At 40.5% G+C, this 27934-nt stretch overlaps 3 protein-coding genes and 1 pseudogene across 9 annotated transcripts in view; all 4 read left to right on the forward strand.

The window, feature by feature from the left end:
• The first annotated feature begins 33 nt into the window (after nt 1-33).
• AK6 (adenylate kinase 6) lies at nt 34-14623 on the forward strand. Of its 2 annotated transcripts, none has more exons than XM_043887255.1 (5): nt 34-147; nt 2026-2118; nt 10925-10983; nt 11166-11311; nt 14156-14623. In XM_043887255.1, exons 1-5 carry the CDS (start codon nt 123-125, stop codon nt 14346-14348), a joined length of 516 nt encoding a protein of 171 aa, XP_043743190.1. In that variant the 5' UTR covers nt 34-122; the 3' UTR covers nt 14349-14623. The 2 variants fall into 2 exon arrangements, with proteins under 2 accessions (XP_043743190.1, XP_043743189.1); XM_043887254.1 differs by having other exon boundaries at nt 112-341.
• TAF9 (TATA-box binding protein associated factor 9) lies at nt 2851-3895 on the forward strand. Its single transcript, XM_043887253.1, has one exon. It carries the CDS (start codon nt 2868-2870, stop codon nt 3663-3665), a length of 798 nt encoding a protein of 265 aa, XP_043743188.1. The 5' UTR covers nt 2851-2867; the 3' UTR covers nt 3666-3895.
• Nucleotides 5967-10912, forward strand: LOC122683569 (annotated as a pseudogene).
• Nucleotides 14624-21065: 6442 nt separating the features above from the next.
• Nucleotides 21066-27934, forward strand: part of CCDC125 (coiled-coil domain containing 125) — a 29338-nt gene continuing 22469 nt past the window's right edge. For 2 of the 6 annotated variants that reach the window (XM_043887237.1, XM_043887241.1), the window contains exons 1-2: nt 21066-21315; nt 23055-24690. The gene's annotated coding sequence lies outside the window, so the exon portion shown is untranslated. The remainder of the gene's footprint in view (nt 21316-23054; nt 24691-27934) is intronic. The other 4 variants (XM_043887240.1, XM_043887239.1, XM_043887242.1 and 1 more) reach the window with 4 other exon arrangements.

Genomic DNA, 27934 nt, shown 5'->3' on the forward strand with positions numbered 1-27934 from the left:
TCGGCGCTTCCGCGACCCAGTCCGGAGGGCGGGGCCGCCAGAGGAGCGACCGTCTTAGGCATCCAGCGCACTGCCTGACTCGAAGCGCCGGCCCGACCGGTGGCGGTACCTCGGACCCTGCGATGGAAGCGTGTCCTCGAGGGCCGGGTAACCAACTGTGGGTGACGAGGCGGCGGAGGTGGGTCTCGAGCGCCCCTCCAGGCCTCGAGTACCCCGAGCTGCTGGCGCTCGCCGCTGCCCGCCCCTGCCAGCCCCTCCCAGGAGTGTGTAGAGCGCGTGTGCAGAGGCGTGGGGAGCCAGCGCAGCGAGGACCATGTTGCTTCCGAACATCCTGCTCACTGGTCAGGGCGCGCGGTGGGGTGGTGGCGAGGGGCTGGGCTGGCCCGGGACGCCGAGTGCTCTGGGGCCTGGCCCGAAGGGGTTCGCTTAGTGTTCTGTGGGGAGGCTCGGCCAGGGCCGCTTGGCGGGGTTGTCGTCGTCAGGGCCTCGGAACCCGGCCCTCGCGGCGGTTTTGCGGGAGGCGGGGGGGAGGGGACGACGAACGTTAATTCTGTTCGCGAGAGGTGGCCTTCTCGGGGAGGCGGAGAGAGGTAGATAGGTCCAGCTCCCTTTTTTGGCAAGCTGCCTAATCTTTCTTAATCACGTTTTTGTTTGTAAAATGGCTGTTGCTTTACTTAGGTAGGGTTGTCTTTGGGTTGGTAGCTAAATAACATAAAGCAGTATCTGGCCCTTACTAGATCTATTAATGATGGATGTCATTATTAGATCTTGAGGCTTCTTGAGCTGCCTCTCATTTTTCCTTTGTATCTGAGAGTCAGGTGAAAGGAGTCAGATGTTTGTGCTGTGGGTGATTGATTTGTCATATACGCTGGCGGAGGTTGCCTCAGGGGCTTTTAAAACTTCAAGAACGGAAGGCATCGACTGAGCATCTCTGGTCGTTTCTTGTCCAGAGATGCTGTAAAATTCCTGGGATGATTGTGGGGTTTCTTCTGGGTCTTTGGATCCAAGCTCAAGGCGCCTGTTATGAATGCGGGGCCCTGAAATGCCGCATAGTGACTTCAAGAATATTATTTCTAATTTAACTCTGAAAATGTTTAACTGTTAAATTGTAGTAGTTAATAGCATCACGGGACATTCATGTGAAAATCTAATGGGTGTAGATGCTGTTGCAATACAAAATTGAGGCGCTCTTTGTGGAAACAAAGCAGTTTTATCTTTTAACAAAACAAGCATACTGGCAGCACAAATCTTGTCTGTTTCTGAGAGCAGCAGATTAACGTCAACAAATTAACATTTAGCCTGCTCCTTAAGAGGAAGGTTTTACAACATCTTATTTGTTTGGGTCAGACAGTATCTTAGTTTAATATTAAACCATATCGTCAAAAATATAAATGTGGTCATTTTATTGAAAACATGGTGAGTTTAGGATTCAAACTTGGTGTATTATAGTGGACTGGAAGTAAAATGTTTTCCTTATAGGTAGACCTGAATTTATTCCTTCTATCTTTAATTATAATGACCAGATTTTATAATTTTGGCATTAAATCTGAACAGCTGAAAATTAAGGGTATGATTATTTATCTTGAAGCCATATGAAAAAGGGAAGGTGAAGAACAATGTATAGTATCGCCGTTTATGTAGATGAAGGAAATATATGGTATGTGTATGTATTGATATATATGCATGCAATGTGTATGTATGTACACATGAAAACAAATAAATGGTGGCAGTTTATTTGAGGTGGCTAATTTTATTCTGGGAATTTCCATGCTGGCAAACAGTCTGTGATTGGCATCAGATCCCAAGCCCCACTTGCTCTGGTAAAATCAGATACACTGGGTGAAATTCTGATATCCAGCAGGCTTTGGGTAGTTCATTAGGTTATGGTGTGTGTTCAGTATAGGATTGCTAAATTAGGAAACTTTTCATTTCAGTTGTTGAGAACCTTAAGGGTAGATCAGTGGCTAAAGTCTAATAAGTATTTCATATTTCATGAACAGTATTTTTCTGTGGCTTGTCTTACAGGTACACCAGGGGTTGGAAAAACTACGTTAGGCAAAGAACTTGCATCAAGATCAGGACTGAAATACATTAATGTGGGTGATTTAGCTCGAGAAGGTAAGGGACACTTTGGTGTTAGGTTTGTTTATTTAAAAAGTGAGAGAGAAATAATGAAGTATTAGCACTGTATTTGTGAGAAAGAAGAGAAAATTTTCCATGAAGGAATTTATGCTCTGTTGGGAACATAGAACATACTGTCTCATGCTGTGTCCTGGTTATTTTGACTGCTGCATCCCCTCTCCAATTGGCTAGCAGTTTTTGTGGACAGTAATAACTGGAACAGCTTCCATGAAGATAGGACCGTTTGAATATGAAGAAGAGTATTTTGAGTTGCACTAAGCATATATGTATAGAGAGAAAGATAATCTGTGAGCTTACTGGAAGGACAGAATTTTGAACTCAGGTAGTAGGATATGGCTGTACTATGGTCTTAGATTAGTCTGATAGATGCATGCCTCCAAGCACCTGCACATATTTTATTTTATTTTTTTTTTGTTTGCACATATTTTAAAGTATGTGTTTTTACCTGTTTTATCCTGGTTTTTCCCAGTCTGATCACTTCCATTATTTGTGTCTTCATCTTTTTATATTCTCTAACGGGTAGACACTCCATAAATTTAAGTAAAGGGAACTTTAAATGTGCCTCATTAAAATTAAAAAGATTTAACATTTTTTAATTTCTGTTTTTAAAAGCTTATATTTAAAAATTTAAAAGTTCCTGACAGTTGCTACTAAAGTAACTATTTTACATTTGATCTAATGTACATATTTTTTTCAAATGATCTAAAGTTTGATCACCGGATATCATGGAGTCTGGCAAGATGGCTTCTCCCAAGAGCATGCCGAAAGATGCACAGATGATGGCACAAATCCTGAAGGATATGGGGATTACAGAATATGAACCAAGAGTTATAAATCAGATGTTGGAGTTTGCCTTCCGATATGTGACCACAATTCTAGATGATGCAAAAATTTATTCAAGTCATGCTAAGAAAGCTACTGTTGATGCAGATGATGTGCGATTGGCAATCCAATGTCGTGCTGACCAGTCTTTTACCTCTCCTCCCCCAAGAGACTTTTTATTAGATATTGCAAGGCAAAGAAATCAAACCCCTTTGCCATTGATCAAGCCATACTCAGGTCCTAGATTGCCACCTGATAGGTATTGCTTGACTGCTCCAAATTATAGACTTAAGTCTTTACAAAAAAAGGCGTCTACTTCTGCAGGAAGAATAACAGTTCCACGGTTAAGTGTTGGCTCAGTTACTAGCAGACCAAGTACTCCCACGCTTGGCACACCAACCCCACAAGCCATGTCCGTCTCAACTAAAGTAGGGACTCCAGTGTCCCTCACAGGGCAAAGGTTCACAGTACAGATGCCCACTTCACAATCCCCAGCTGTAAAAGCGTCAATTCCTGCAACATCAGCAGTTCAGAATGTTCTAATTAATCCGTCATTAATTGGGTCCAAAAATATTCTTATTACTACTAACATGGTCTCATCACAAAATACTGCCAATGAAGCATCAAATGCATTAAAAAGAAAACGTGATGATGATGACGACGATGACGATGATGATGACGATGACTATGATAATTTGTAATCTAGCCTTGAAGCATGTAACATGTATACTTGGTTTTGAATCTGTTGTACTGAGATTAAACATGCATGCTAGATGTTTCCATGTTGTGTTCTAGAAAAAATAGTATTTAATGAGTAAATATGTTTACCATACTTTTCGATTGAGCTGTTGTGTTGGATTTTCTTTAATAGGATTAGTAATGGTTTCTCGTCAGCCTTTAAGTGTAAAAAATAAAGTTGCAATTCGTGTTTAATTGTTGGTACTTTGGCAATTATGTTCTTAGATTTTTTTTTTTAATGCAGTTTTCCACCTCATCACCAACAGAATTAGCAGTTGGAAAAACTTGAAGTTGTTGCAGTCTACTCCTTACCACTAGAGTCACTTCTAGTGTTTTCACATGTTTAGATCATAGTATGATCTCTGGTGTATAAGTCACTCTTATGGGCCATTCTTTCAGATTGCTGAAGTATAACTATGTCTGCTTTTTAGAGAGACCACTTGGTCAGGATTTTTAGTTATAGTGAACCTTACTCATTTGGGCTTCCCTGGTGGCTCAGATGGTAAAAAATCAGCCTGCAATGCAGGAGATCTGTGTTTGATCTCTGAGTGGGGAAGATCCCCTGGAGAAGGGAATGGCTACCCACTCCAGTGTTCTTGCCTGGAGAATGCCATGGACAGAGGAGCCTGCCAGTTGCAGTCCATAGAGTCGCAAAAAGTCAGACATGACTAAGTGACCAACGCTTATCCATTTAGATTTACCTTTTTCAATTGCCGGAGTTTTTCTTAGGTTCCATTTTTCTATTCCTTTGGTTATATTTAAGGATCCTTGGTTTGTCTCTCAGTATCTCACTCCTTAAAAATTTTAAGTTTTTTCCCAGTTTCCCTCTTTGCAGGTCAGTTATGTATCTTTTGCTCGTATTCTTGATACTATAAACGAGTATCATGCTTATATTTTTAATCCAGGTTTGGTGTTCAAATTATAGTTGATAAAACTTAGGTCTTTATTTGCTACTGTGTGTAGCTTGTCATTCTGCATTTTATACCCATGTGAAATCTGGTTTGTTCCTTTGCCTGTGCAACTTTACTATTTTTGATAAGTGATTTCAGAGTCACACGTGTGCTTGTCGCTGTCATGTCCGACTCTTTTGCGACCTGATAGACTGTAGCCCACCAGGCTCTTCTGTCCATGGGATTTTCCCAGCATGGATACTGGAGTGGGTTGCCATTTCCTCCTCAGAGTTACATACAGGGGTCAATTTCAGTCATGTCTTCCAGTTCTCACCCACTCAATGTTCCTAAACTTAATGAAATTATAATCTGTTATGAATAGCACTGAGAGCAACAGTAGCACCGGACCAAGGATGACCCACAGTAAGACGCTGTCCTCTTCACTGAGTCTCTGCTTACACGCAAACCATCTTAGTCGTGTGCCTTGATGGTGCCTGGTCTTGACCGCTCTGTGTTTTATTGATGAGTTAGTTAGATGGACTCTTATAAATGGGACGTTTTTCCTCCTATTATGCCAGATAAAGGATCTCTGGTCTGATTTAACATGTTAGATGATGTGCTTTATCAGATTTTTCAAAATGTACCAGATTTTTTTCCCCCACAGATGCCATTTGAATATATCTGAAAATCTAACTAGGAGATAGTTTGAGATATTCAGCCGCCTCATTTTTCCCCAAATGGTAATATGTTTTAAGGGAAACCATTCAATCTTTTACAAAGCACTGTTTCTCAGTGAGGTGATTTTGTCCTTCAGGGGATATTCTGAGACATTTTTGCTTGTCACAACTAGAGTGGGAGGTTTTCTCCTGATCTCTAATGGGTAGATGCCAAGGATTCTGCTGAACATCCTGCAATTCACAGGATAGTCTCCATCTCCATAACAGAATTCAGTTCAGTCACTCAGCCGTGTCCGACTCTTTGACCCCATGAACTGCAGCACGCCAGGCTTCCCTGTCCATCATCAACTCCCAGAGCTTACTCAAACTCATGTTCATTGAGTCGGTGATGACATCCAACCATCTCATCCTCTGTTGTCCCCTTCTCCCACCTTCAGTCTTTCCCAGCATCAGGGTCTTTTCCAGTGAGTCAGTTCTTTGCATCAGGTGGCCAAAGTATTGGAGTTTCAGCTTCAGCATCAGTCCTTCCACTGAATATTCAGGACTGATTTCCTTTAGGATGGACTGGTTGGATCTCCTTGGAGTCCAAGGGACTCTTAAGAGTCTTCTCCAACATCACCCTTCAAAACATCAATTCTTCGGTGCTCAGCTTTCTTTAATAGTCCAACTCGCACATCCATACATGACTACTGTAAAAACCATAGCTTTGACTAGATGGACCTTTGTTGGCAAAGTAAATGTCTCTGCTTTTTAATGGCTGTCGAGGTTGGTCACAGCTTTTCTTCCAAGGAGCAAGTGTCTTTTAGTTTCATGGCCAAGCTCAAAATGTCAGTAGTATTTCAGGTTTAGAAACCTGCTGTAAGTCATGAGACCAAAACAAAACTGGTTTTAAATGAATGTGTCTAAATGGAGTTTATTGCCATCCTGGTAATCATGTCAAATTTCTGTATTTTTAAGAGACCATCTATGTTGCTTAGAACTAAAGCAGGAAAAATTAGGTGGGGAATTAAGCTTAATAAAACAATAGGGAGTCCTGAATGTGGAGGGACCAAGACTGCTTTTCTTACCCCTGTTCATTCAGTCTGCATTACTCACTGTCCTTTCCCATGTGCAGTCATTTAATTACACTTGTTATTAGCACCCTTAAATTTTTTTGCCACTAGTTTATCAATCTTCAGCCTCTGTCCCTAACCCCAGCATGCTCATGGATCTAGATAATAGACGCATTTCAAATACCTGGCCCACAACACTTAAAATCTTGATGTGTTTCTAACCCAAGGGTTGGAGAGCTGCTGCTGGTTTTGTAGGAGCCACTAGCTAAAGAGTAGGCTGTAAATTCTGAAATATTTATTGTCTGGCCCTTTATAGAAGAAGCTTGCTGCCCCCACTCTAACCTCTGTATCTCATTTTTCCCCTCTCTTTAATCACCTACCACTGGAAGACTTTGAAACTAACTTATTCCTTGTCCTCTCACCAACACTGCTATCCCAGTCCTTTCATCTGATTCTCACCTTCCCACCATATAGCTCTTTTCCTCTGTGATCTTGTAATGCTGCCTCTCCATCTAGTAATCTCATTGACTCAGAACTGGCCAGTTCTTTTTGCTGGTGACTCTTAGATTTATAATTAAAACTTAGCCCAATTTCTAGACATCTACTAGATGTAACCATCTGGATAGTTCTGGACATTTCCAAATTAATGTTTCGATGCTCTGAAGTCATCCCTGACTGTCCACTCCTGATTCCTGTCCCGCCACACATACAAATGCATTCACATGCTACCCAGGTGCACTTGGCTTCTGATCTCGATCGTTTAAAAACTCCGTTTGATACCCCTATTCCATTCATAAGACCGTTGATACTGTGTCCCTGGTACCCATGAACCATCCTCAAGACCATTAGTGCTGAATCTCAGTATCTCGTCTAGTTGCCAAGTTGTGTCTGACTTTTTGTGACCCTGCAGACGAGCCCTGCAGGCTCCTCTGTCCATAGTTTTTTCCAGGCAAGAGCACTAGAGTGAGTTGCCGTTTCCTACTCCAGGGGATCTTCCCAACCCAGGGATTGAACCTGTGTCTCCTGAGTCTCCATTGGCAGGCTGATTGTTTAAATACTGAGCCACCTGGGAATAAAGGATCATCTTACCTACCTTTTTTTCCTTAGCTTCAAGTTTCTTCTTAGAAGTTACCTCCTCCAGGAAGCTTCCCCAAATATCCTGCTTATATTCCTTACCTAAAAGATGCCCATCTTATTGTTCCCAAAGCACCATGATCTACAGCATTAAATATTACAATTTCCAGGTTATTTGTCTGTGATCTCCCATATTAATGTAAACTGTTGAAGGACTGAGTTGGTCTTGGTGTTCAATTTGTTCACCATTATATCTTCATTTCCTCTGTAATTACTGGACATGGTGTTTGATAAATGTTTTTTGAAATGAATGTTGGAAAGCTTGGGTTACACTATTTTATTAAAATGTATTAACATGATTTTAAGAAATCCTCGGAGGAGGAAATGGCAACCCACTCCACTACTATTGCCTGGAAAATCCCACGGACAGAGGAGCCTGACTGGCGGCAGTCCACGGGGGTCGCAAAAAAAAAAATAGAAAAAAAAAAAAATAATCCTGCATTTCAGCATTGCAATATGTAAAGACTTTTAATAATAAAGTTAATACTGCTATAGTTGTATTTTAGACAACATATATTAAAAAATTTTTTTACTAGTCTGGACTTAAAATATGAAGGAACATTTATCTACCCCAGATTCCCACATAGTACAAAATCAGCAGTAGGTATTCTCCATTTTGTGGCATTGTAAAAATGTATATATAATATATATATAAAGTAATGTAAAAATAATGGAGAAATTTAACAACCTAATACTCTATTAAGTTTAGTTACATACTTCAGCCAGTTAGTAAACAAGATTTAACTAATTCACTATTGTTGAGTATTTTAAAGCATCTTTTATACTTTTTTCTGGTTAGAAATTCAGAGGTCAAAAAATCTCTGGACAGGACATTTTTCTTGAAAAAATTACAGATTTCCAGGGTGGGCCAGTGCGATGTTGCCGTAAGCCGGTTCCCATGGGTGCAGCGGTGTGATGACCTGTTTTGCTTCAACGACATTTAACTTGGGTCCAATTACAGAAACTTATGGGATTCCTTACTTAGAGTACCTCGCCCACTGGCTAGAGTATCTCATCGTTGCAGAGGCCCCTGGTGGAGAGCTAATGGGTTATACCATGGGCAAAGCAGAAGGCTCAGTGGCAAGGGAAGAAGGGCATGGGCACATTACAGCTCTGTCGCCAGAATTTCGGCACCGTGGTTTGGCTGCTAAACTTATGGAGTTATTAGAGGAGATGTCAGAAAGAAAGGGTGGGTTTTTGATCTCTTCCTAAGAGTGTCTAACCAAGTTGCTGTCAAGATGTACAAGCAGCTAGGCTACAGCACGTACAGGATAGTCAGGAGTACTATTCAGCGAGCAACGGGGAGCCAGATGAGGACGCTTACAATGTGAGGAAAGCACCATCCAAGGACACTGAGAAGTCCGTCGTATCATTACCTCTTCCTGTGAAGCCAGAAGACGTTGACTAACCATGAACAGTGGTTCTTAGGCTGATGATGCTCCAGATAGTTCATGGACAATATTATTTTCTTTTTTTTTTATTTTTATTTTTATTTATTTATTTTTTTCTTTCTTTTTTTTTTTTTGGACAATATTATTTTCATTAGATGATCTTGGAGCTCTATTAGGAGAAAAGGGGATCATTTAGCTCTTAAAGACTTCAAGAAAATACAGGTTATTAACTTATTTTAAGTCATCTTTTCTACTAGCAATATTATACCTTCTAAAGCTGTTCACTGTAATAAAATCCAATCAAAAAGGGCAGCTAGGTCAGAAGGAATCATTCCGATGGCATGGCTCATAACATACCGTCTACAACATGCTCGGGAAAAGCCTGCTCCGGTCCCCTAGATGCTGTGCCTGAGAACTGCTGCTGTGTATACAGTTTTTTATTTTGTATTGAACTTAAGCTTTAAAAGCATATTTGAAATGTATGAATCTAAGATGTGTAATAAAATGTACTGTTGATTCTAAAAAATAATTGCACATTTTCAGAGTCAATTTACTAAATACATAATGTAACAGTTATAAAAAGGCTCATTTAAATTTGCATCTCTTTAGTAGCTGGGAACTTCCAGCTTTTTTTCATGTATTGTTTACTAATTATCTTTTCCATTATGTGTGAATTGTTTTCTTGTTACTAAGTTACTTTTTTCAAGATATTTATATAATCTACATTTCAGTCCTTTGTCCTAGTATAAATATTTCTCCCTGCTATTTAAAAAACAAATTCTTCAGAGATTTAACATTTTATTTATTTGAATCAGTTATTTTTTTTCACAAACTCAAATGAATCATTCCTTTGTAAGTTTAGTTTTCCATTAGTTATCTTTGGAATGTAGTAATTAACTTTGTAATCCACCTAGAATTTGTGGTGTAAAGTAAGGGTTTAGATTATTTTCTGTATTGTTAACCAGTTTTCCCCACACCAAGACAGTTTAACTTTTTAGCAGGTAAGAGTTTCTGGTAGCTGCACAGTAACCCAGGAAGTCAGCGGTCACACTAGGGTGCCAGAGAAGTGGTTTATGTGCTGAGAATCCATCCACAGACCCTCCCGGGAAGACAGTTAAAACTGCCTCTGTGTGAAGTAATTAGCCTCCAATTAATAAAAAAATAATAATAATAATAAAATAAATAAATAAATAAAGCTGGTATACAGATTAAAAAAAAAAAAAATGCCTCTGTGCTCCCACTAACCCTCAGGGACCACCCTTTGGTCACTTCAGAACTTATGCTCATTTTAAGCTTATTTCAACCTGTGCCAGATTATTAAGGGGAAGAGGTAGAAGACTATAGCATGCTTTTTGAGATGGCTAAAAGGATGATCTAAGTCTGCCTCTAGAGTACATACCTCCTAGGGGTTCAGGGTGAGGGTGGGATTGGTATGTCTCACCTCCTTAAGACACACTTCATTTGAAAGAAAAACTAATTTGCTGGAAAGTTTTTATGTTAGATTTAAGTTTGCCTTCTTTATGCCTGCCCCCATCATTCTTGTTTTACCTTCTGAAGTTTAACCCTTGGCTTTTGGGGATGCTGGAAATCTAGACGTTCAAGAGCATCTGTATACTGACTTTCCTTCCCCAAGCCCCATGCATTTGTGACCTCAGTGACAGAGGGTTCATGCATGGGATCAAGCGCCAGTTGTTGCTTTTAATGAGTTTCATATCCTTGGCCTAATAAGTTTGGAACTTAATCTGCTGTTAATGTACGTGAGTGTTTGTATCCCTCTCACCACCAATCTGTAGCTCAACAAAACTAATGTTTTCTTCTTATAACAGTACAAATACCGACGTTGGTTCTCTGTAGATGGTTTCAGTTTTGAAACCATCAATAGCTAAAGTGGTTGCAGATACACTGTTACCCAGATTTCCTTCTAGACAAAATTCTAATTTATCAGCATTGCTCATTATATTCAGTGTCCATGTGACACTTGTATTAATGCCCTCTCTTATCTCTAAAAAAGTAATTGAAAATTACTGAAAGTTACCAAGAGAAGACTACTTTAATATTCCAATGTAAATCTCTTTTAGGGCAGTTATATGATGGCTATGATGAAGAATATGACTGTCCCATTTTAGATGAAGATAGAGTAAGTACAATTTTGTTAATAAAGTATACATTTAAAAAATTTAATAGGAGAGTTGACCTCAGGTTTTTTTTTTTAATTGATTGCATACTGAGGTGATAATATTTTTTAGCTTATTTACTTTATTATTTTTTTACCTCAGTTTTTAAAAGAGTATTCATCTTTATTTTTTCCCTTTCTTACAGGTAGTTGATGAGTTAGAAAACCAGATGAGTGAAGGTGGAGTTATTGTTGATTACCATGGCTGTGATTTCTTCCCTGAACGCTGGTTTCATATAGTATTTGTGCTGAAAACAGATAACAGTATTTTGTACAAAAGACTTGAAAATAGGTAAGAAAGGAAAAACATTAAATTCTTAAAGTATTGTATAAACTTTTACTCAGATTCCTGAAGTTGGCAAATACTAACATCAAAAAGGTTCTATTTGAAAATGTGACTACTTGATATTTTGTTCCCATCATAAACCAAGTTTGTATAGACCAACATTCTGAACCTAAGAGAAAAAGATGCATTTGTAAAACACAAGCAGTAATTTCTGAGTAAATGAAGAGCCTAACTGGCAGTCTGATTCAGTAAAAAGTACTGTATAGCAATGCTATTTAGTCATGCTTTTCCTAATGTAATGCTTCTCTAGGAAAACAGCCAAGACAACAGCATATTCTTTGCTATGGAATGGACATTACCCACTTAAATCATCCTCACAATAGAAATGAGAACACTTAGAAAAACTAACAAGATAAATTAACCTTTCACAATATATTTGAGTTCTTCCTTTCCAAGAGAGCATCAGGCTTAATCCAGAAAAACCAAAAAAGCAAAGTTTTATGGAAAACATTTACCAACTGTCTTTTGATTCAAGCTGTGGCAAAGGGGAAATTTTAAAGGAATTTAGAGAAGTTTCTGGAAGGAAAATTCCACAAGTTTGCCTAACTAAGGTCAGGTTCAGAATTTGTGTTCTCAGTGTCATAGTCAGCTCTGACTGAACACCATTGAATTTGTGTGTGTGTGTGAGTCGCACTCTTTGCGACCCCATGGACTGTAGCCTGCCAGGCTCCCTCTGTCCATGGAATTCACCAGGAAAAAAGACTGGAGTGGGTTGACATTTCCTTCTCCAAGGGATCTTCCCAACCCAGGGATCAAAACTGGGTGTCCTGCATTGCAGGCAGATTCTTTACCATCTGAGACACAAGAGAAGTTAATCCTTGCACAAAAATATATAGTATGAAATATACAGGGAAAGTTGGGTGGGAATAATACCTGAAGCTTTCATCATCTTTCTTTAGGCAGGAAAAGCCATTAAGAATATTTGAACAGAGAAGTAATAGAGACAATATGGTAAATATGCCTCTTCTCAAAAACCATTTAACATTTTTATTCAAAATTAAAATGTTATGTAAATAAAGATTAAAGTATGAGAAAGGCAGTCTTGTTTTTAACCATTGAAAAAATTAATCACTTATTTAATTTTTTTTAATGAAAAAACCTATTTAAAGAAAAAACCTTATTGAAATAAATTCACATACCATATGAATTATACAACCCATTTGAAGCATACACTTCAGTGGTTTTCAGTGTATTCACAGAGTTGTATATCCATTATTATAACCAATTTTTTACAATGTTCACGACCTCCCCACCTCAGAAAAACCCATACCCATTAGCGGTCACTCCTCATCTCCCCTCAGTCCCCAGTCCTGGGCAACCAGTCATTTACTTTCTTTCTCTGTGGATTTGCCTATTCAGGACTTTTTATATAAATGAAATCACACAAAATGTGATCTTTTCTGTCTGACTTCTTTTATTTAGCATAATGTTTTCAAGGTTCATCTGTATTGTAGCATGTACTGGTACTTCTTTTCTTTTTATTGCCAAATAATATTCCATTATATGGATATACCACATTTTATTTATCTGTTTATCAGATTATAGACATTTGGGTTGTTACAACTTTTTGGCAATTATGAATAATGCTGCTATGAACATTCATGCATGTATTTTTCTGTGAACATTATGCATTCATTCATTTATCTTGGGTATTGAAGTTTTTCTAGGAATAGGGTTTCTGGGTCACATGTTAAATAGCTATGTATAACTTTCTGAGAAACTGTCAGACATTTTCCACAGTGACTGCACCACTTTACATTCCCAGGAGTAGTGTATGAAGCCTCCAGTATTTTCACATCCTTGTTATTATCTTTGATTGTAGCCATCCTAGTGGATGTGAAGTAGTATCACATTGTGCTTTTCATTTGCATTTCCTTGATGTCTAATGATATTGAGTGCCTTTTCATGTACTTATGGGCCATTTGTATATCTTTTGGAAAAATATCTATTTAGACCTTTTGCCCAATTTTTAATTGGGTTATTTGGCCTTTTTTACTAAGTTGTAAGTTTTTTTATGTATTTTAGATATAAGTCCCTTATCAGATATAAGATTTGCAAGAACTTTCTCCCACGCTATGGGCTGTCTTTTCATAAAGTTAATCACCTTTTGAGTAGTTCAATCTAATTTTGGTTGTTACAAAATTGGATTAATTTGAGTCTGAATTTTCCTTACTCATTTCACTAGCTAGTTGGATAATTTATATCTTCCTAAAGATTATACAAGTTATTGGGGAGGGAGGTGGAAGGGGGGATCGGGATGGGGAACACATGTAAATCCATGGCTGATTCATGTCAATGTATGACAAAAACCACTACAATATTGTAAAGTAATTAGCCTCCAACTAAAAAAAATAAATGAAAAAAAAAGATTATACAAGTTAATTTTTTCAGTGTCTTTGGAACTGGTAAACTACAGATGCATCTGTGTGATCTAGTACCCAATTAGTATATGATATTCTTTATCATGTGCATTTTATTTTATTATATGCATTTATTTGTTATATCTGTCTATATCTTAATTCCTCTAACTTTTAAAATTTAGAACCATAACTATAGACTGTCTCATAGCTGGGCATCTGGCTCGAGGTAAGTAGATGTTTGCTAATTGAATGGCTGACAAATTGGAGGGGGAGGAATGCCAACCTATTATTTCCAGGTAAAGAGACTAAGAAGTATTTTTGTGTGATTTTTCATGTGTTCAAAAAGTGTATAGGTTCAAAAGTGTCCAGTTTCTAATTTGTTCCTAAAACTAATTAATGCCATTCAGATTATCTCCTCTTTGCCTTCTAGGGGTTATAATGAAAAGAAATTAAAAGATAATGTTCAGTGTGAAATTTTTCAAGTTCTTCATGAAGAAGCCTTAGCATCCTACAAGGAAGAAATAGTGCATCAACTGCCAAGCAATAAACCAGAAGATCTAGAGGATAATATCAATCAGATACTGAAATGGATTGAGCAGTGGGTCAAAGATCACAGTTCTTAACAAGAATGGCCACTGCACAATCACTCTTGATATCTCTCTGCTAATGTCACATAAATTATCCAGTTATCAGTAAAACTTTCTTATTGAAATTGTGCTGTTAGACTAGGAGGTGGATAGTATAAAGGTTTATGTTTGGGTTTTTTTCTCTATGAGAAAGCTAAACTCGAATATAATGAATAATACTATTAAGGATTGAGAGTTAAAACTGTAAAAGTTTATTACATAAGAAAATCAAGATGATCTCTTAAAATAAAACACAGGTTAAAGATAAAGCATCAATTTTCCATTTTTCTTTTTTCTTTCTTTCTTTTCATTTTGCACTCTGTATAGATTCAAAATGTTCAAAAGCATATACAGATGGTGCCCAACTTAAAATGTTTCAGCTTAGGATGTTTTGACTTTATGATGGAGCAAAAGCGAGAACATACACACTAGAAATTGATAGCTTATGGTGAATGATGTCTGATTCATGATCTCTGAAGAAGATTTAGCTTCCGGGACCAGGGACCAGGCTTGATCACTCAAGAGCTTTTGTGTAGCAGAGTGTTAGTAAAGTATCAAAAGGACAGAGAAAGCTTCTGACACAGACATCAGAATAGTCTAAGCAAGAGAGTTACATACTTTTAAAATTAGTTATTACAATAAATCAAAAGAATGTCTCAAGTTTGTAAAGATCTTCCTAGACCACTCCCATAATTTACATTTTAAGGTAACAGGATTAGCCAGAAGGTTTTCAAGAAGGAGAAACTGTCCTCAAGCTGGATACATTGTTGTTATATAATCCTTACTAAGTAACTGAGTGTTAGCCACTCAGTCCTGCAGGACCCGGATCCCATGGACTGCAGCCCACCAGGCTCCTCTGGCCATGAGATTTTCACTAAGGAATGTAGAAAAAAACGTTTGTCCATTCCTCCTCCTTGAGAATTCCCTCTTTTCCTCAGGGACCCTGGACTTACTATCAACCTACCCAGGAATTGACTCTCTCAAAATCATGCTTTGAATTTTTATCTTTTCCTGGGCTAGCGATCTGCATGCAGCCTGTTACCTGTGATGGTGGGGAGTGGGGTGGCTGCAGCTCCCAGTCAGCCGGGTGATAATGAGGGTAAACAACTGAAAAAACTTTCCACCATTCTGTACCATGTAACTGTTCTACTTTTAACTTTCAGTTCAGTAGTCAATAAATTACGAGACAGTTAACACTTTATTATAAAATATGCTTTATGTTAAGATGATTTTGCCCAATTGTAAGTTAATGTAAGTATTCTGAGCATATTTAAGCTAGGCTAGGATGGGAGCTTCCCTGGTCATCCAGTGGTTAGGACTCTGAGCTTCCACTGCTAGGCGTGTGGGTTCACCCCTGGTTGCAGAACTAGGATCTCACATTCCACAGTGTGTGGGGGAAAAAAAAGGTAGGCTAGGTTAAGCTGTGATGTTTGGTAGGTCAGGTGTATTAAGCACATTTTTTACTTAGGATATTTTCACTTATGATAGATTTATCAGGCTGTAACCCTGGCATAAGTCAAGGAAGATCTGTAGGCTTCCCTTTCAGGCCACCCTGTTCTTTAGTCACTGCTGGATTACCTCCCTTTAGGAAAGAATGTTACTGGTTTGGATGTGTGTGTGCTTTTTTTAAGCATATGATAGCATACCATGCAAACTGTTCCATCTTTTTTTTTTCATTTAATATATTTTAGATATACCATCTTAGAACATACAGTCCTTCCTATTCTTTATTAAGCTGTAATTCACATATAAAATCCGCTATTTTAAAGTGTACAGTCCATTTTAGAAATCGTATTCACAAGATTGTGCAACTACCCCATTCTGTAACACTTTCATCACCCCAACCAAAAAACATCCCATACCTATTAGCAGTCACTTCCCATTCTTCCCTTCTCCTCAGTTCAGTTCAGTTCAGTCGCTCAGTCATGTCCGACTCTGCAACCCCGTGAATCGCAGCACGCCAGGCCTCCCTGTCCATCACAAACTCCCGGAGTTTACTCAAACTCATGCCCATCGAGTTGGTGATGCCATCCAGCCATCTCATTCTCTGTGATCCTCTTCTCCTTCTGCCCCCCAATCCCTCCCAGCATCAGGGTCTTTTCCAACAAGTCAACTCTTCGCATGAGGTGGCCAAAGTACTGGAGTTTCAGCTTCAGCATCAGTCCTTCCAATGAACACCCAGGACTGATCTCCTTTAGGATGGACTGGTTGGATCTCCTTGCAGTCCAAGGGACTCTCAAGAGTCTTCTCCAACACCATAGTTCAAAAGCATCAATTTTTTGGCGCTCAGCTTTCTTTGTAGTCCAACTCTCACATCCACACATGACTACTGGAAAAACCACAGCCTTGACCAGACGGACCTTTGTCGTCAAAGTAATGTCTCTGCTTTTTAATATGCTATCTAGGCTGGTCATAACTTTCCTTCCAAGGAGTAAGCATCTTTTAATTTCATGGCTGCAGTCACCATCTGCAGTGATTTTGGAGCCCAAAAAAATAAAGTCTGACACTGTTTCCACTGTCTTCCCATGAGGTGATGGGACCAGATGCCATGATCTTAGTTTTATGAATGTTGAGCTTTAAGCCAACTTTTTCACTCTCCTCTTTCACTTTCATCAAAAGGCTTTTTAGTTCCTTTTCCCTTTCTGCCATAAGGGTGGTATCATCTGCATATCTGAGGTTATTGATATTTTCTCCTGGCAACCTTGATTCCAGCTTGTGCTTCTTCCAGCCCAGCGTTTCTCATGATGTACTCTGCCTATAAGTTAAATAAGCAGGGTGACAATATACAGCCTTGACATACTCCTTTTCCTATTTGGAACCAGTCTATTGTTCCATGTCCAGTTCTAACTGTTGCTCCCTTCTCCTAGCCCCTTGCTATCACTAGTCCACTTTGTTGCTATAGATTTGCATATTCTGGAGATTTTATATAAATAAAATCATACAATATGTGGTTTTTCGTATCTGGCTTCTTTCACTTAGTATAGTGTTTTCATGATCATCCATGTTGAAGCCTTAATGAGTACCTCATTTATTCCACTGTATGGCTGTTCCACATTTTGTTTATCTGTTCCATCAGCAGCATAGTATCCATTTTGGGTATTAGGTTTTATGCACATTAGTGTACAAGTTTTGTGTGGATGTATGTTTTCAACTCTCTCGGATATAGCAAAGAGGGAGATTGCTAGGCCATATTGCAACTGAGTTTAGCATTTTGAGGATATGCCAAAATGTTTTCCAAAGTGGTTGCATTACTTTATATTCTCACCATCCATGTGTTGGGGATCTAATTCTCCATATCCTTGCCAACCTTGCTACTGTTCACCTAATAGCCATCCTATAGATACACAGTCGTAGCTTCATTTTGGTTTTGATACATTTCTCTAATGACCAATGATGTTGAGCATCTTTCCATGTGTTAGTCATTTGTATATCTTCCTTTGGATCCCTAATACTTTTTTGTTTGTTTGTTTTGGCCAATCTATGTAGCTTGTGGGACCTTAGTTCCCTGACCAGGGATCGAACCCACTCATGGCCCATGCAGTGGAAGCATGGAGTCCTAACCACTGGATCACCAGGGAATTCCCACTAATCTGTTTGGAAAAGACAATATTTTTTTCACTAGGATTCACTAAATTCTCTTGTCAAGTGATTTCTACTAATTATCCATCCTAACACTAACATTGTCTCATAATAAGATGTTCCTTCAACAAAACAAATAATTGAATCTAATACAGAACTATATACATTGTAAGACTCTTACAAATATAAATATGCTTATTAATTTCAGGACAAGCTTTTCATGTAATTCTTTCATGACAATGCTTTAACATTTATAGTTGTTTGGAAAAAAAGTCTTAAAAATAAACCTACTTATTGTTTGTCTCTGGTTTTGTCCAAATCTACTTGTAAACTTTTTGTTTAAATAGGCAGTGTGATGTAAACCAAACTTAAGGAGATAAAAGTGTGGCAAATTTTTAATCATTTTGTATTTCTGTGAATGAGAGTTCTTAACATGATTTATTCAGTTTCTCAAAAGTGTCCTGGGACTTCCCTTGTGGTCCAGTAGTTAAGATTCTGTGCTTCCACTGCAGGGAGCACAGGTTTGAAAGTGTCTTAATAAGTTTTGACATGTGCATAAACAGTCATTTTCCCCCCTTATGCCCTTCTTGGTATATTTTTATTTTTGTGGGCTTTGAAATAAGGTATTGGCCTTAGTGGGGCTATATTTCTTCTGCATTCTAAGCATGTCCTACCACCAGTGCCTAACAACATTTGAATTTGTGGTTAACACAAGAGTCAAGTCTGCAGAGAACTATTTATTCTTTCCAGTTGAGCGGGGAGAGGGCAAGGTGGAAAAAACACTTGTCTTGGGGGACTTCCCTGGCAGTCCAGTGGTTAAAACTCTGAGCTTCCACCACAGGGGCCATGTGTTTGATCCTTGGTTGTGGAACTAAGATCCCACATGGCACAGTCAAAAAGCAAAACCCTGTTCTTAATAACTCTGGTTGCTCTGTATGTGAAAAACAAGATCATGGAAATTATGCCTGTGCTTTTACTAAAGATTTAGTTCCTTAATCCTTTTGATGATATAAATTCCTTTGACAGTCATGTAAGCTATGAACCCACTTCCTTCAAGGAAATACAGATCTACATACTAACAAAATGTTATATTTTTAAAAGATTTACGGATCCCTAAAATCCATCCAGAGGTTTATTTTTTAAGCAGTTTATTTTTATGGAAGGGGAGATTAGAAAAATATAATTTGTTAAGTGAGACTAGTGAATAAAAAGCAAATTGGTCATCCTGGAAGTCCTAGGCAGTTCATTAAGCAAGAAAATAAAAGATGTACAGAGCTTAAAGGAATAAATGAACTATTCTCAGTTAGCATTGTTTATGCAGAAATTCCAAAGAGAATCCACACAGAAGCTACTTGAATAAGTCACATTAGTAAGGTCACAGGATACAAGACCAATACAGAAAAGAATGCATTTCCATACAGTAATGACAAACAATTGGAAATTAAAACAATATCATAATTTTAAAAAGCATTACATACTTTAGGTCTAAATCTAACAAAATATGTGCAAACTGCATGCAGAAAACTAAAATGAGAAATCAAAAGATATCCAAATAGGTGGATATACCACGTTTGTGGACTTCCCAGGTGGTGTTAGTGGTAAAGAACCCACCTGCCAATGCAGGAGACATGTCCAGATGCCCCGGAGGAGGATATGGAAACCCACTCTAGTATTCTTGCCTGGAGAATCCCATGGACAGAGGAGCCTGGAGGGCTACAGTCCATAGGGTCGTAAAGAGTTGGACACGACTAAACCAATTTAGCATGCACACACCGTGTTCATGAATTTCAAGACTCAGTATTATTAATATGTCAGTTTTCTCCAAATTGATGTATAAATTAAATTCCAACATATTTTTAAAATAAAAACTGATAAGCTGAATCTAAAATTTATATTCTAGAAACTAGAATAACCAGACAATGATGAAGAAGAACCAAGTCGAAAGACTTAAAGTAACTGATTTCAAGATTTGCTGTAAACAGTAAAGTCAGTCAGTGTGGTATTAGTGGAGGGATGAACACATACAATGTGATCTCAGGTGGCCTCAGACTGTAGCAGCTTGAAGCAGGATTTAGATTCCCTGGCCAGAGACTGAAAGTCAGGCTCTGGGAGTGAGAGTACTGAATCCCAGTCACTAGACCACCGGGAACCTGTGGCTAGTGACAAGGCCCTGGCCCGTCACCTGTGTAGAAGTGAATTCCCACGGAGAGACCTAAAGTAGTGAAACAAGTGTTCATAGGCGGAAAAGGTATGTGTGGATAGACAGGTGGGAGGGCTCAGAGTCTTGCCCTCGTGGTAGGGCCCTCCCCCGTGTGCGCATGCACCTCTTAACCAAGACAGATTCTACCAGACATGCCCACGGAGAGGTCCACATCACCTACTACAGGGTGGCATGCGTGTGTGCTCAGTCGTGTCTGATTCTTTGCGATTCTATGGAGCGTAGTCCACCAGGCTCCTCTGTTCATGGGATTTCCCAGGCAAGAATGCTGGAGTGGGTTGTCATTTCTTCCTCCAGGGGATCCTTCTGACCCAGAGATTGAACTCCCGTCTCTTGCGTTGACAGGCAGATTCTTTACCACTGAGCCACCTGGGAAGCCCTTGTCGGGTATTAGGAAATACCAAAATCATTGCACCAGGTGAGGAAGCTAATGACTGGCATTTTGGGTGGGGCTGAAGGGAGGTAGGGTCTTTCTCAGGAAATTCACAGGAATGGATCTCCTCAGTAGCAGTTCTCCGGGCCCTGCCCTCTGGTTCCCTCCCACTGCCTAGCCTTCGCCCTGGCAGTTCCTTTGGCCTGCAAGTTCTCCTCATTCCTCGGCTCTGAAACCCTTCTTTTCTTCGAAAGCCCCGCTACAGCTCAGCTCCATCCTTCTCTTGAGCGACTCCTAGAGGCTTAAGGTTTGAACCGGTTCATTTTACTTTCACTGACGCGCACACGGCCTCGTCGTTTCTCGAGGTCTCGAGCTATTATTTATAACTCGGTTGCGCTGTATCTGGGGACATTATGTGTGTCCCAGTCGCAGAGGGCTCTTAGTCCCCGCATCCTAACCGGAGAGTCAGACGGTGGCGCCGAGGCAGCGGGCGGGGCCGGGGACCCGGGCGCCGCGCCCGCCTTCCCGCTCGGGGCCGCGCCGCGCGGTCGCGTGGCGGCAGGGGCGGCGGCGCGCGCGGCGAGGAGGCTCGCGCCCGGTGAGCGCGCTTAGGGGGCGTGGGGGCGAGACAGGGGCGGCTTGAATCGGCCAGGGTCCCGCTCGCCGTGCCCCGCTCTCCGTTCTTCACCCGCCAAAGATCCTGGGGAGGGTGGATCCACCAAGGATCTGGGGGAGCCAGACCCCAGGACGCAGCTGCGCAAATTCGAGAAACTCCGCAGGTTGTGGACAAGCTGGTAAACGGGCTCCTCCTTTCCCTCACGCTAGTTAATGGCCTTGTCTGACATTGTAGAAACGAGAAATAGGTTTGAAAGACTATTTCTGCCTCTCTCCCCTCCTCCTTTGTTACTTTTTCTATACTTTTTCTACTAATTATGAATGTTAAAACTGTAGCTTACTAAACGAATTGTGGTATCCTCGATTGGATTCTCGAACAGGAAAGGACTTCAGTAGGGAAACCGGAAAGGACCCTGATGCAGGAAAGATTGATGGCAGGAGGAGAAGGGAACGACAAGGGATGAGATGGTTGAATGGCATCATCGACTCAATGGACATGAGTTTGAGCAAACTCCAGGAGATAGCGAAAGACAGGGAAGCCTGGCTTGCTGCAGTCCATGGGGTTGTGGAGTTGGACAGGCCTGAGGGACTGAACAATAACAAAGGGAAACGGGAAATTCTGATAAAGTATGTGGTTTAGTTAGGGCTTCCCTGGTAGCTCAGTTGGTAAAGAATCTGCCTACAATGCGGAAGACCAGGGTTTGATCCCTGGGTCCGGAAGATCCCCTGGAGAAGGGAATGGCAACCCACTCCAATATTCTTGCTTGGAGAATTCCATGGACAGAGGAGCCTGGTGGGCTGTAGTCTATGGGGTCCCAAAGAGTCAGACATGACTGAGCAACTAACACACATACAGATATATGGTTTAGTTAAGTGTGTGTATCATTGTTAATTTCTTATTTTTGATAAATGTACCCTAATACTTCATTAAAAGAATTTGGGTAGAGGGTATACAGGAGCTCACGGTACTATCTTTGCAACTTACTGTATGTCTAAAATTATTTTAGCATAAAAATTTAAACAGAATTCTACAGTGATATGCAGTAGACCATTGTTTACAGAAAGGGCTGAAGTCACTTCCTTTTTCGCCACGAATTAGGTGTCTGTTTGATCAACTTGTTTGCTAAGGAAAGAGTTGTCCAGCTAGTGGGGGTGGGTGTTTCTAGTTCCAAGTTTTCCAAGCAGGAGTCTGTTTTCTTTTTCAGTTCCATCTATTAAGTGTCTCTGGAACACCTGTTATGCACAAGTAAATGAGACACGTGCATTAGGGGCATGTACAATAAAAACACAAATCAGGAAGGAAGGAAGCACTGTTAGAAAGGTACAACGCTGAGCTAGGAGGGCTCAGAGGTGGGAGAGATCGCTTCTGGCCCCGAGGACTCAGGAGGGCTACTGAAGGGAGTGGCCGTCCTGAACTGAGGGGGTCCTGAGAGGAGAAAGGATCCCTGGGGTGGAGAATGGCTCCAGCAGGGACTTTAAGGAGATGAGGCTGCGGGGGCCTGGGAGCAGGTAAAGTACCTCTTACACGGAAGCACAGAGCCTGCCCAGGGAGTTCACATGGCACGGGAAGTGGAAGCCGCCATTACCTTCTAGAAAACCGTGACGCCTGCTTTCATCGTGTGTGCACGGGAGCTGTGGCGTGTTTTAGGGCAGGAGAGGGGCATTATTGGATGTGTGCTTGGAAATGATTGACTTGGCAGCAGTCAGAGAGTATTGGTTTAGCCCAGGAGAAGTTAAAGAAATTCATCCAGGGCTATGACGTTGATGTGCAAAGAGGGACATGTGCGTACGTGTGTGCTAAGTTGTTTCAGCCGTGTCCGACTCTTGGTGACCCTATGGACTGTAGCCCTCCAGGCTACTCTGTCTGTGGAATTCTACAGGCAAGAATACTGAAGTTTGCTGCCATTTCCTCCTCCAGGGGATCTTCCCATCCTAGGGATTGAAGCTGCTTCTCCTGTGGTTTCTGCGTTGCAGGCGGATTCTTTACCCCTGAGCCACCAGGGAAGCCCAAAGAAGGACACGGCTTGGGGAAATTTTGTGGAAAACTTGGCAACTGAAGGCCAGCAAAGAAGAAAAAGGGAAAAAACCTATATCCTGGAGTTTTTGTCCCTGAATGTCTTGGAGCATGGTTGATGGATTTGCAGAAATGGGGGACTCAGAAGGACATCTGGGGTGGAGGTGGGGAGGGCAATGAAAGTATTTTTGAACAACCTGTGTTTGAATTGCTAGCAGGATAACCAGCTGGAGATGTAATTTAAAGCATTTAGGAGAGGAAGCCAAATATATACAAAAGGGACAGGAAGAGGAAAAGGAGTCCGAGTGGGCAGGTAGGAGGCAGTCAGGGACCCTGTGGGGCTGTGGAGCCAAGGGGTCCTTGGACGTGTGTCAGTAGCACCATAGCTTGTGCAGAGGTAGAGGAGACAGGGGGATGAGGCTGTCTTAAATTTAGGGATTAGGAGACTAGGTCTTAGATTTAGGGATTAGGAAGACCCACGTCCCATTCAGGGCTGTTTTAACAGAAGAGCAGCAGCTTGTCTGCTCACAGGCTGTCATCTGTTCATCCAGTGGCCATTGGCAAGTGGACCGGGAGCCAGAGATGTGGTTTCTGGTTCTGGCTCTGCCACTGCTGTGTAATTTTCTGTGTAATTTTGCCTGGACTGGCATAGAAAGACACCCTTAATGAAACCAAAAAGATCCTTTTATTCCTAGCAACACTGAATAGTCCATAGAGCCAGGGTTCCCTGGGGCACACCTTGGAAGAATGCTGCAATAGAATCAGGATTTTAGAGGTCTAAAGAACAAGAGTCTTATCCAGTCCCCTGACTTGACAAATGAAGATGCTAAAACTCAAATTTGTATCAACCAACACTGATTTCAAATATATTGATAGTAATCCGCCTATAAAGTAGTTATGCTTAAACCCATTTTGGAAATTCTGACATAGGCTCTGAGAGGTTAACTGACTTGCCCAGAATCACAGAGCGGCAAGTGGTGGTGTGAGATTTGAACCCAGGCCTCCTGGATCAGGGCTTTCTCTGTCACACCTCCTGCTGCCTTCCTGGTCATCAACCTTGAATGCATTTAAAAGTGGTTGAATGGAATGTAACTTCAGTCTTTTCTCCTTTCTTATAAGAAATGTGTTCTAAAGGTCAAGTTTGATTGCTGTTATCAGTGGTTGCCTGGGGTGGAAAGGATGACTTCAAAGGGCATGAGGGAACTTTTCTGGAGTGATGAAAAAGTCACTCCAGACTTGTTATATAAAAGTGTCCCAAAGTTACATTTTAAAAAACACTAGAGCATTAGACCATGTGAAATCTCATGTTCAGCTCTGAACAGCGGCAAGGCATACCTATGATGCTTGAATATATGTGGCACTTTGAAAAATATTCTTAGCTGATCTTGTGGTTGCTTACTCTTTCCTCTTACTGCTTTTTTCCTTTGTCTTGACCAATTCCATTTTCTTCACTGCTGGCTGCTGGACCCTGACCACACCCTTCTTAACAGAGGCAGAAATCTGCTCTAGTGCAGCCTCTTAGGAATTTGTCTTCGATTCAGTAAGTAATTACCTATCTTCCTTGACAAATAAAAATAGACTTATTTAGGAAATAAACGTATAAAGGAACCAAGAGGATTTCATAAAAATTTGGGGAAAAAATGGACCCAATATACTGTGTTGAGTGTTGGCCAAACTAGCTATCCTAGACTTTCACTCTCAGTTTTATTTGATATCATAAATAATAGAAACTTGGTTTACTCTGATATTAATCTCATTAAAGTTCTCTGAAAGATAGAAAGCAATGGCGAAGAGTCTAGCAGTATCTCTGACATGAGGAGTCTAGATTCAGAATCTGGCTATAACTCTAGCTATGTTATTTAATCTCTCTGTACTTCAATGTAATAGTTCTAGGTAGACTTAAACAATAATAGCATTGTCTTTTAAAGTGTTTGTGGAGATAAAATAGAATAAGTAGAGCACTTAGAATAGTGTCTAGTAAGCAGCAAGTGCTGGCAATTATTAGATCATGGTTTAAAAGTTGTTACCAACGTAAGACATCCAGTTTAATGATTTTTTTTTACCAAGGACAACACAACCACTTAATACACTTCTCATCTTTTCCCCTAGTCCAGTTAAAAAAATCCCTCACTTTTTAAAAAAAATTTTAACAGCTTATTATTGAGATATAATTTACATATAATAAAAGGTACCATTGTAAGTGTATGGTTTCATGAATTTGACAAACCATCATCCAGTCAAGACACAAGACTTTTTCATCACTCCAGAAAAGTTCCCTCATCCTTCCCACCTCAGGAAACCATTGATCTGTTGTCTGTTGTGTACGTTACTTTGGTCCAGATTTCATATAGTATATTTCATACCAGTATATGGTTCTTCTGTTAGCATCATGTAAGATTCATATTATCACATACGTCTGAAGTTTGTTATTTATTACTGAATATGTTCTTTGTGTGGACTACCACAATATGTTCGTTTTCCTGTTGATGAACATTTGGGTTGTTTTCAGGTTTTTTTTGGCTAGTTTGAATATTGGCCAAAGAACTGAACATTCATGCACACATCTTTGTATGAACAGTGTTTTCATTTCTCTTGGGTAAATGCAACTGATGGGTCACTTGTTTGAAAGAAACCTTCAGACTTTTCCACAGTGGGTATACTGTCTTACACTCCCACCTACTGTGTACGTGGGTGTCCATATCCTCGGCAGCACCTGGAATTGTCATTGGTAGGTGGTAGAATCTCATTGTGGTTTAAATCTACAATTCTTTCATGACGAATGATGCTGAGTCTCTCTCCATTCACGTACCTTCTTTTATGACGTATCTTTTCCAATTTTCTAAGGGCAATTTTTTTTGTTTTAAAATTTTTTTAAGGGCCTTTGTTATTAAACACTGAAAATATATGGTACCTTGGCCCTAAAGGCAACAGGTAGATGATACCTTCAAACATGATAGATTTATTTGGCATCCGTGTGTGCTTTTAATAGTAGCAAACTAAGAGAGACTTCAGCAAAAACACAAGACTGAGGTTTAACTGTTTTGAATGTCCTGGTTAGCCACTACTTAAACAGCAGGGTATTTAGAAAGGATAGCAGATGTGTTTATTTTCCTTTTTTAAAAAACATGAGTCTTGAGAAAAGGATGAAATGTTTCTAAACAACTTCAGCAAAGCAGCTGTTTTGTATTATTCTTATCAGCTGCATTGAGTCTTCATTAAAGTGCATGGGCTTAGTTATACCATGACATGTGGGATCTTAGGTCCCTGACCAGGGATCAAACCTGTGTCCCCTGCATTGAAAGCATGGAGTCTAAACCACTGGACCACCAGGGAAGTTCAAAGCAGCTGTTTTGAAATGCTGGTGGTGAAAGTCCCTCTTAACTGCCCTGGTACTGGGGCGCCAAGGCTGGGCGTTTCTGGTGCTCTTCAGCCAACGGGTAGGCCATTGTCCCCAGGCAGGGTTCCCAGTGGGGTCCACGTGGGAGGGCTTAGTGGTGGGCACTTCCCTGTGTGGCCTCTTCACCTGGAATTAGTCCCAGGTTATCCGGTGGGGCGCCTTACCAAGGTGACTGTTCAGTTTTTTACCCCAGGCAAGCATTTCAGTTTTTTAATTTATCTATTTATTTATCTATCTGTCTATCTGTCTTTTACTTATATATCTGTAGCTCAGATGGTAAAGAATCTGCCTACAATGCAGGAGACCCGGGTTCAATCCCTGGGTCAGGAAGATCCTCTGGAGAAGGGAATGGCAACCCACTCCAGTGTTCTTCCCTGGAGAATTCCATGGAAGAGGAGCCTGGCAGGCTACAGTCCGTGGGGTCACAGAGAGTCGGACATGACTGAGTGACTAACACTACTATTTATATGTCTATTTATTTATTTTGATTGCACCGTTCAGCATGCAGGATCTTAGTTTGCTGACCAGGATCGAACCCATGCCCCCTGCAGTGGAAGCATGGAGTCTTAACCACTGCATCTCCAGGGAAGTCCCTCAGTTTGTTAGTTGATTCCTTCCTTCCTTTATCCATTTATTTAAAAGTATGTGTTGAGCACAGATCATGTCTCAGATAACTGTTTAGGCATTGGGCTTGCAGTGTGATTGAGACAAAAGTCTCTACTCTGTGGAGCTTGCATTCCACTTGGTGCCCTCAGGATCAGGTTTGGGCCCTGGCAGAGGAAATGTCCAGGACACCCTATTTTTTAAGAAGCATTGCAAGCAAGCCAGAGCCACCTTCTGCTTCCCTTTTGTTGTTGTTCAGTTGCGAAGTCGTGTCCCACTCTTGGTGACCCCATGGACTGCAGCACACAGGCTTCCCTATCCTTCATTATCTCCCGAAGTTTGCTCAAACCCATGTCCATTGAGTCGGTGATGCCATCCAACCATCTCATCCTCTGTCACCCCCATCTTCTTCTCCTGCCTTCAGTCTTTCCCAGCATTAGCGTCTTTTCCAATGAATTGGCCTCGCATCAGGTGGCCAAACTACTGGAGCTTCAGCTTCAGCATCAGTCCTTCCAATATTCAGGGTTGATTTCCTTTCAGATTGACTGGTTTGATGTCCTTGCTGTCCTTGGGACTCTCAAGAGTCTTCTCTAACACCACAGTTTCAGAAACATCAATTTTTGGCGCTGAGCCTTCTTTGTGGCCCAACTCTCACATCCATACATGACTACTGGAAAAACCAGTCTTCCCTAGGCTCCCTTTTGTACTATCTTCCCCTTTTTGGTTGTGTGCTTTGAAAAATGAGTAAAATATGAGGGGCATGCTAGAAGGTCATAAATGCCAA

This window comes from Cervus elaphus, chromosome 25 (assembly GCF_910594005.1).
Source record: "Cervus elaphus chromosome 25, mCerEla1.1, whole genome shotgun sequence".
Lineage (NCBI taxonomy): Eukaryota > Metazoa > Chordata > Mammalia > Artiodactyla > Cervidae > Cervus > Cervus elaphus.

Coding starts and splice junctions, on each gene's coding strand:
- AK6 (XM_043887254.1), top strand. CDS start 314: ATGTTGCTTCCGAACATCCTGCTCACTG. Junction 342..2,025: donor TCCGAACATCCTGCTCACTG/GTCAGGGCGCGC, acceptor CTTGTCTTACAG/GTACACCAGGGGTTGGAAAA. Junction 10,984..11,165: donor CCATTTTAGATGAAGATAGA/GTAAGTACAATT, acceptor CCTTTCTTACAG/GTAGTTGATGAGTTAGAAAA.
- TAF9 (XM_043887253.1), top strand. CDS start 2,868: ATGGAGTCTGGCAAGATGGCTTCTCCCAAGAGCATGCCGAAAGATGCA.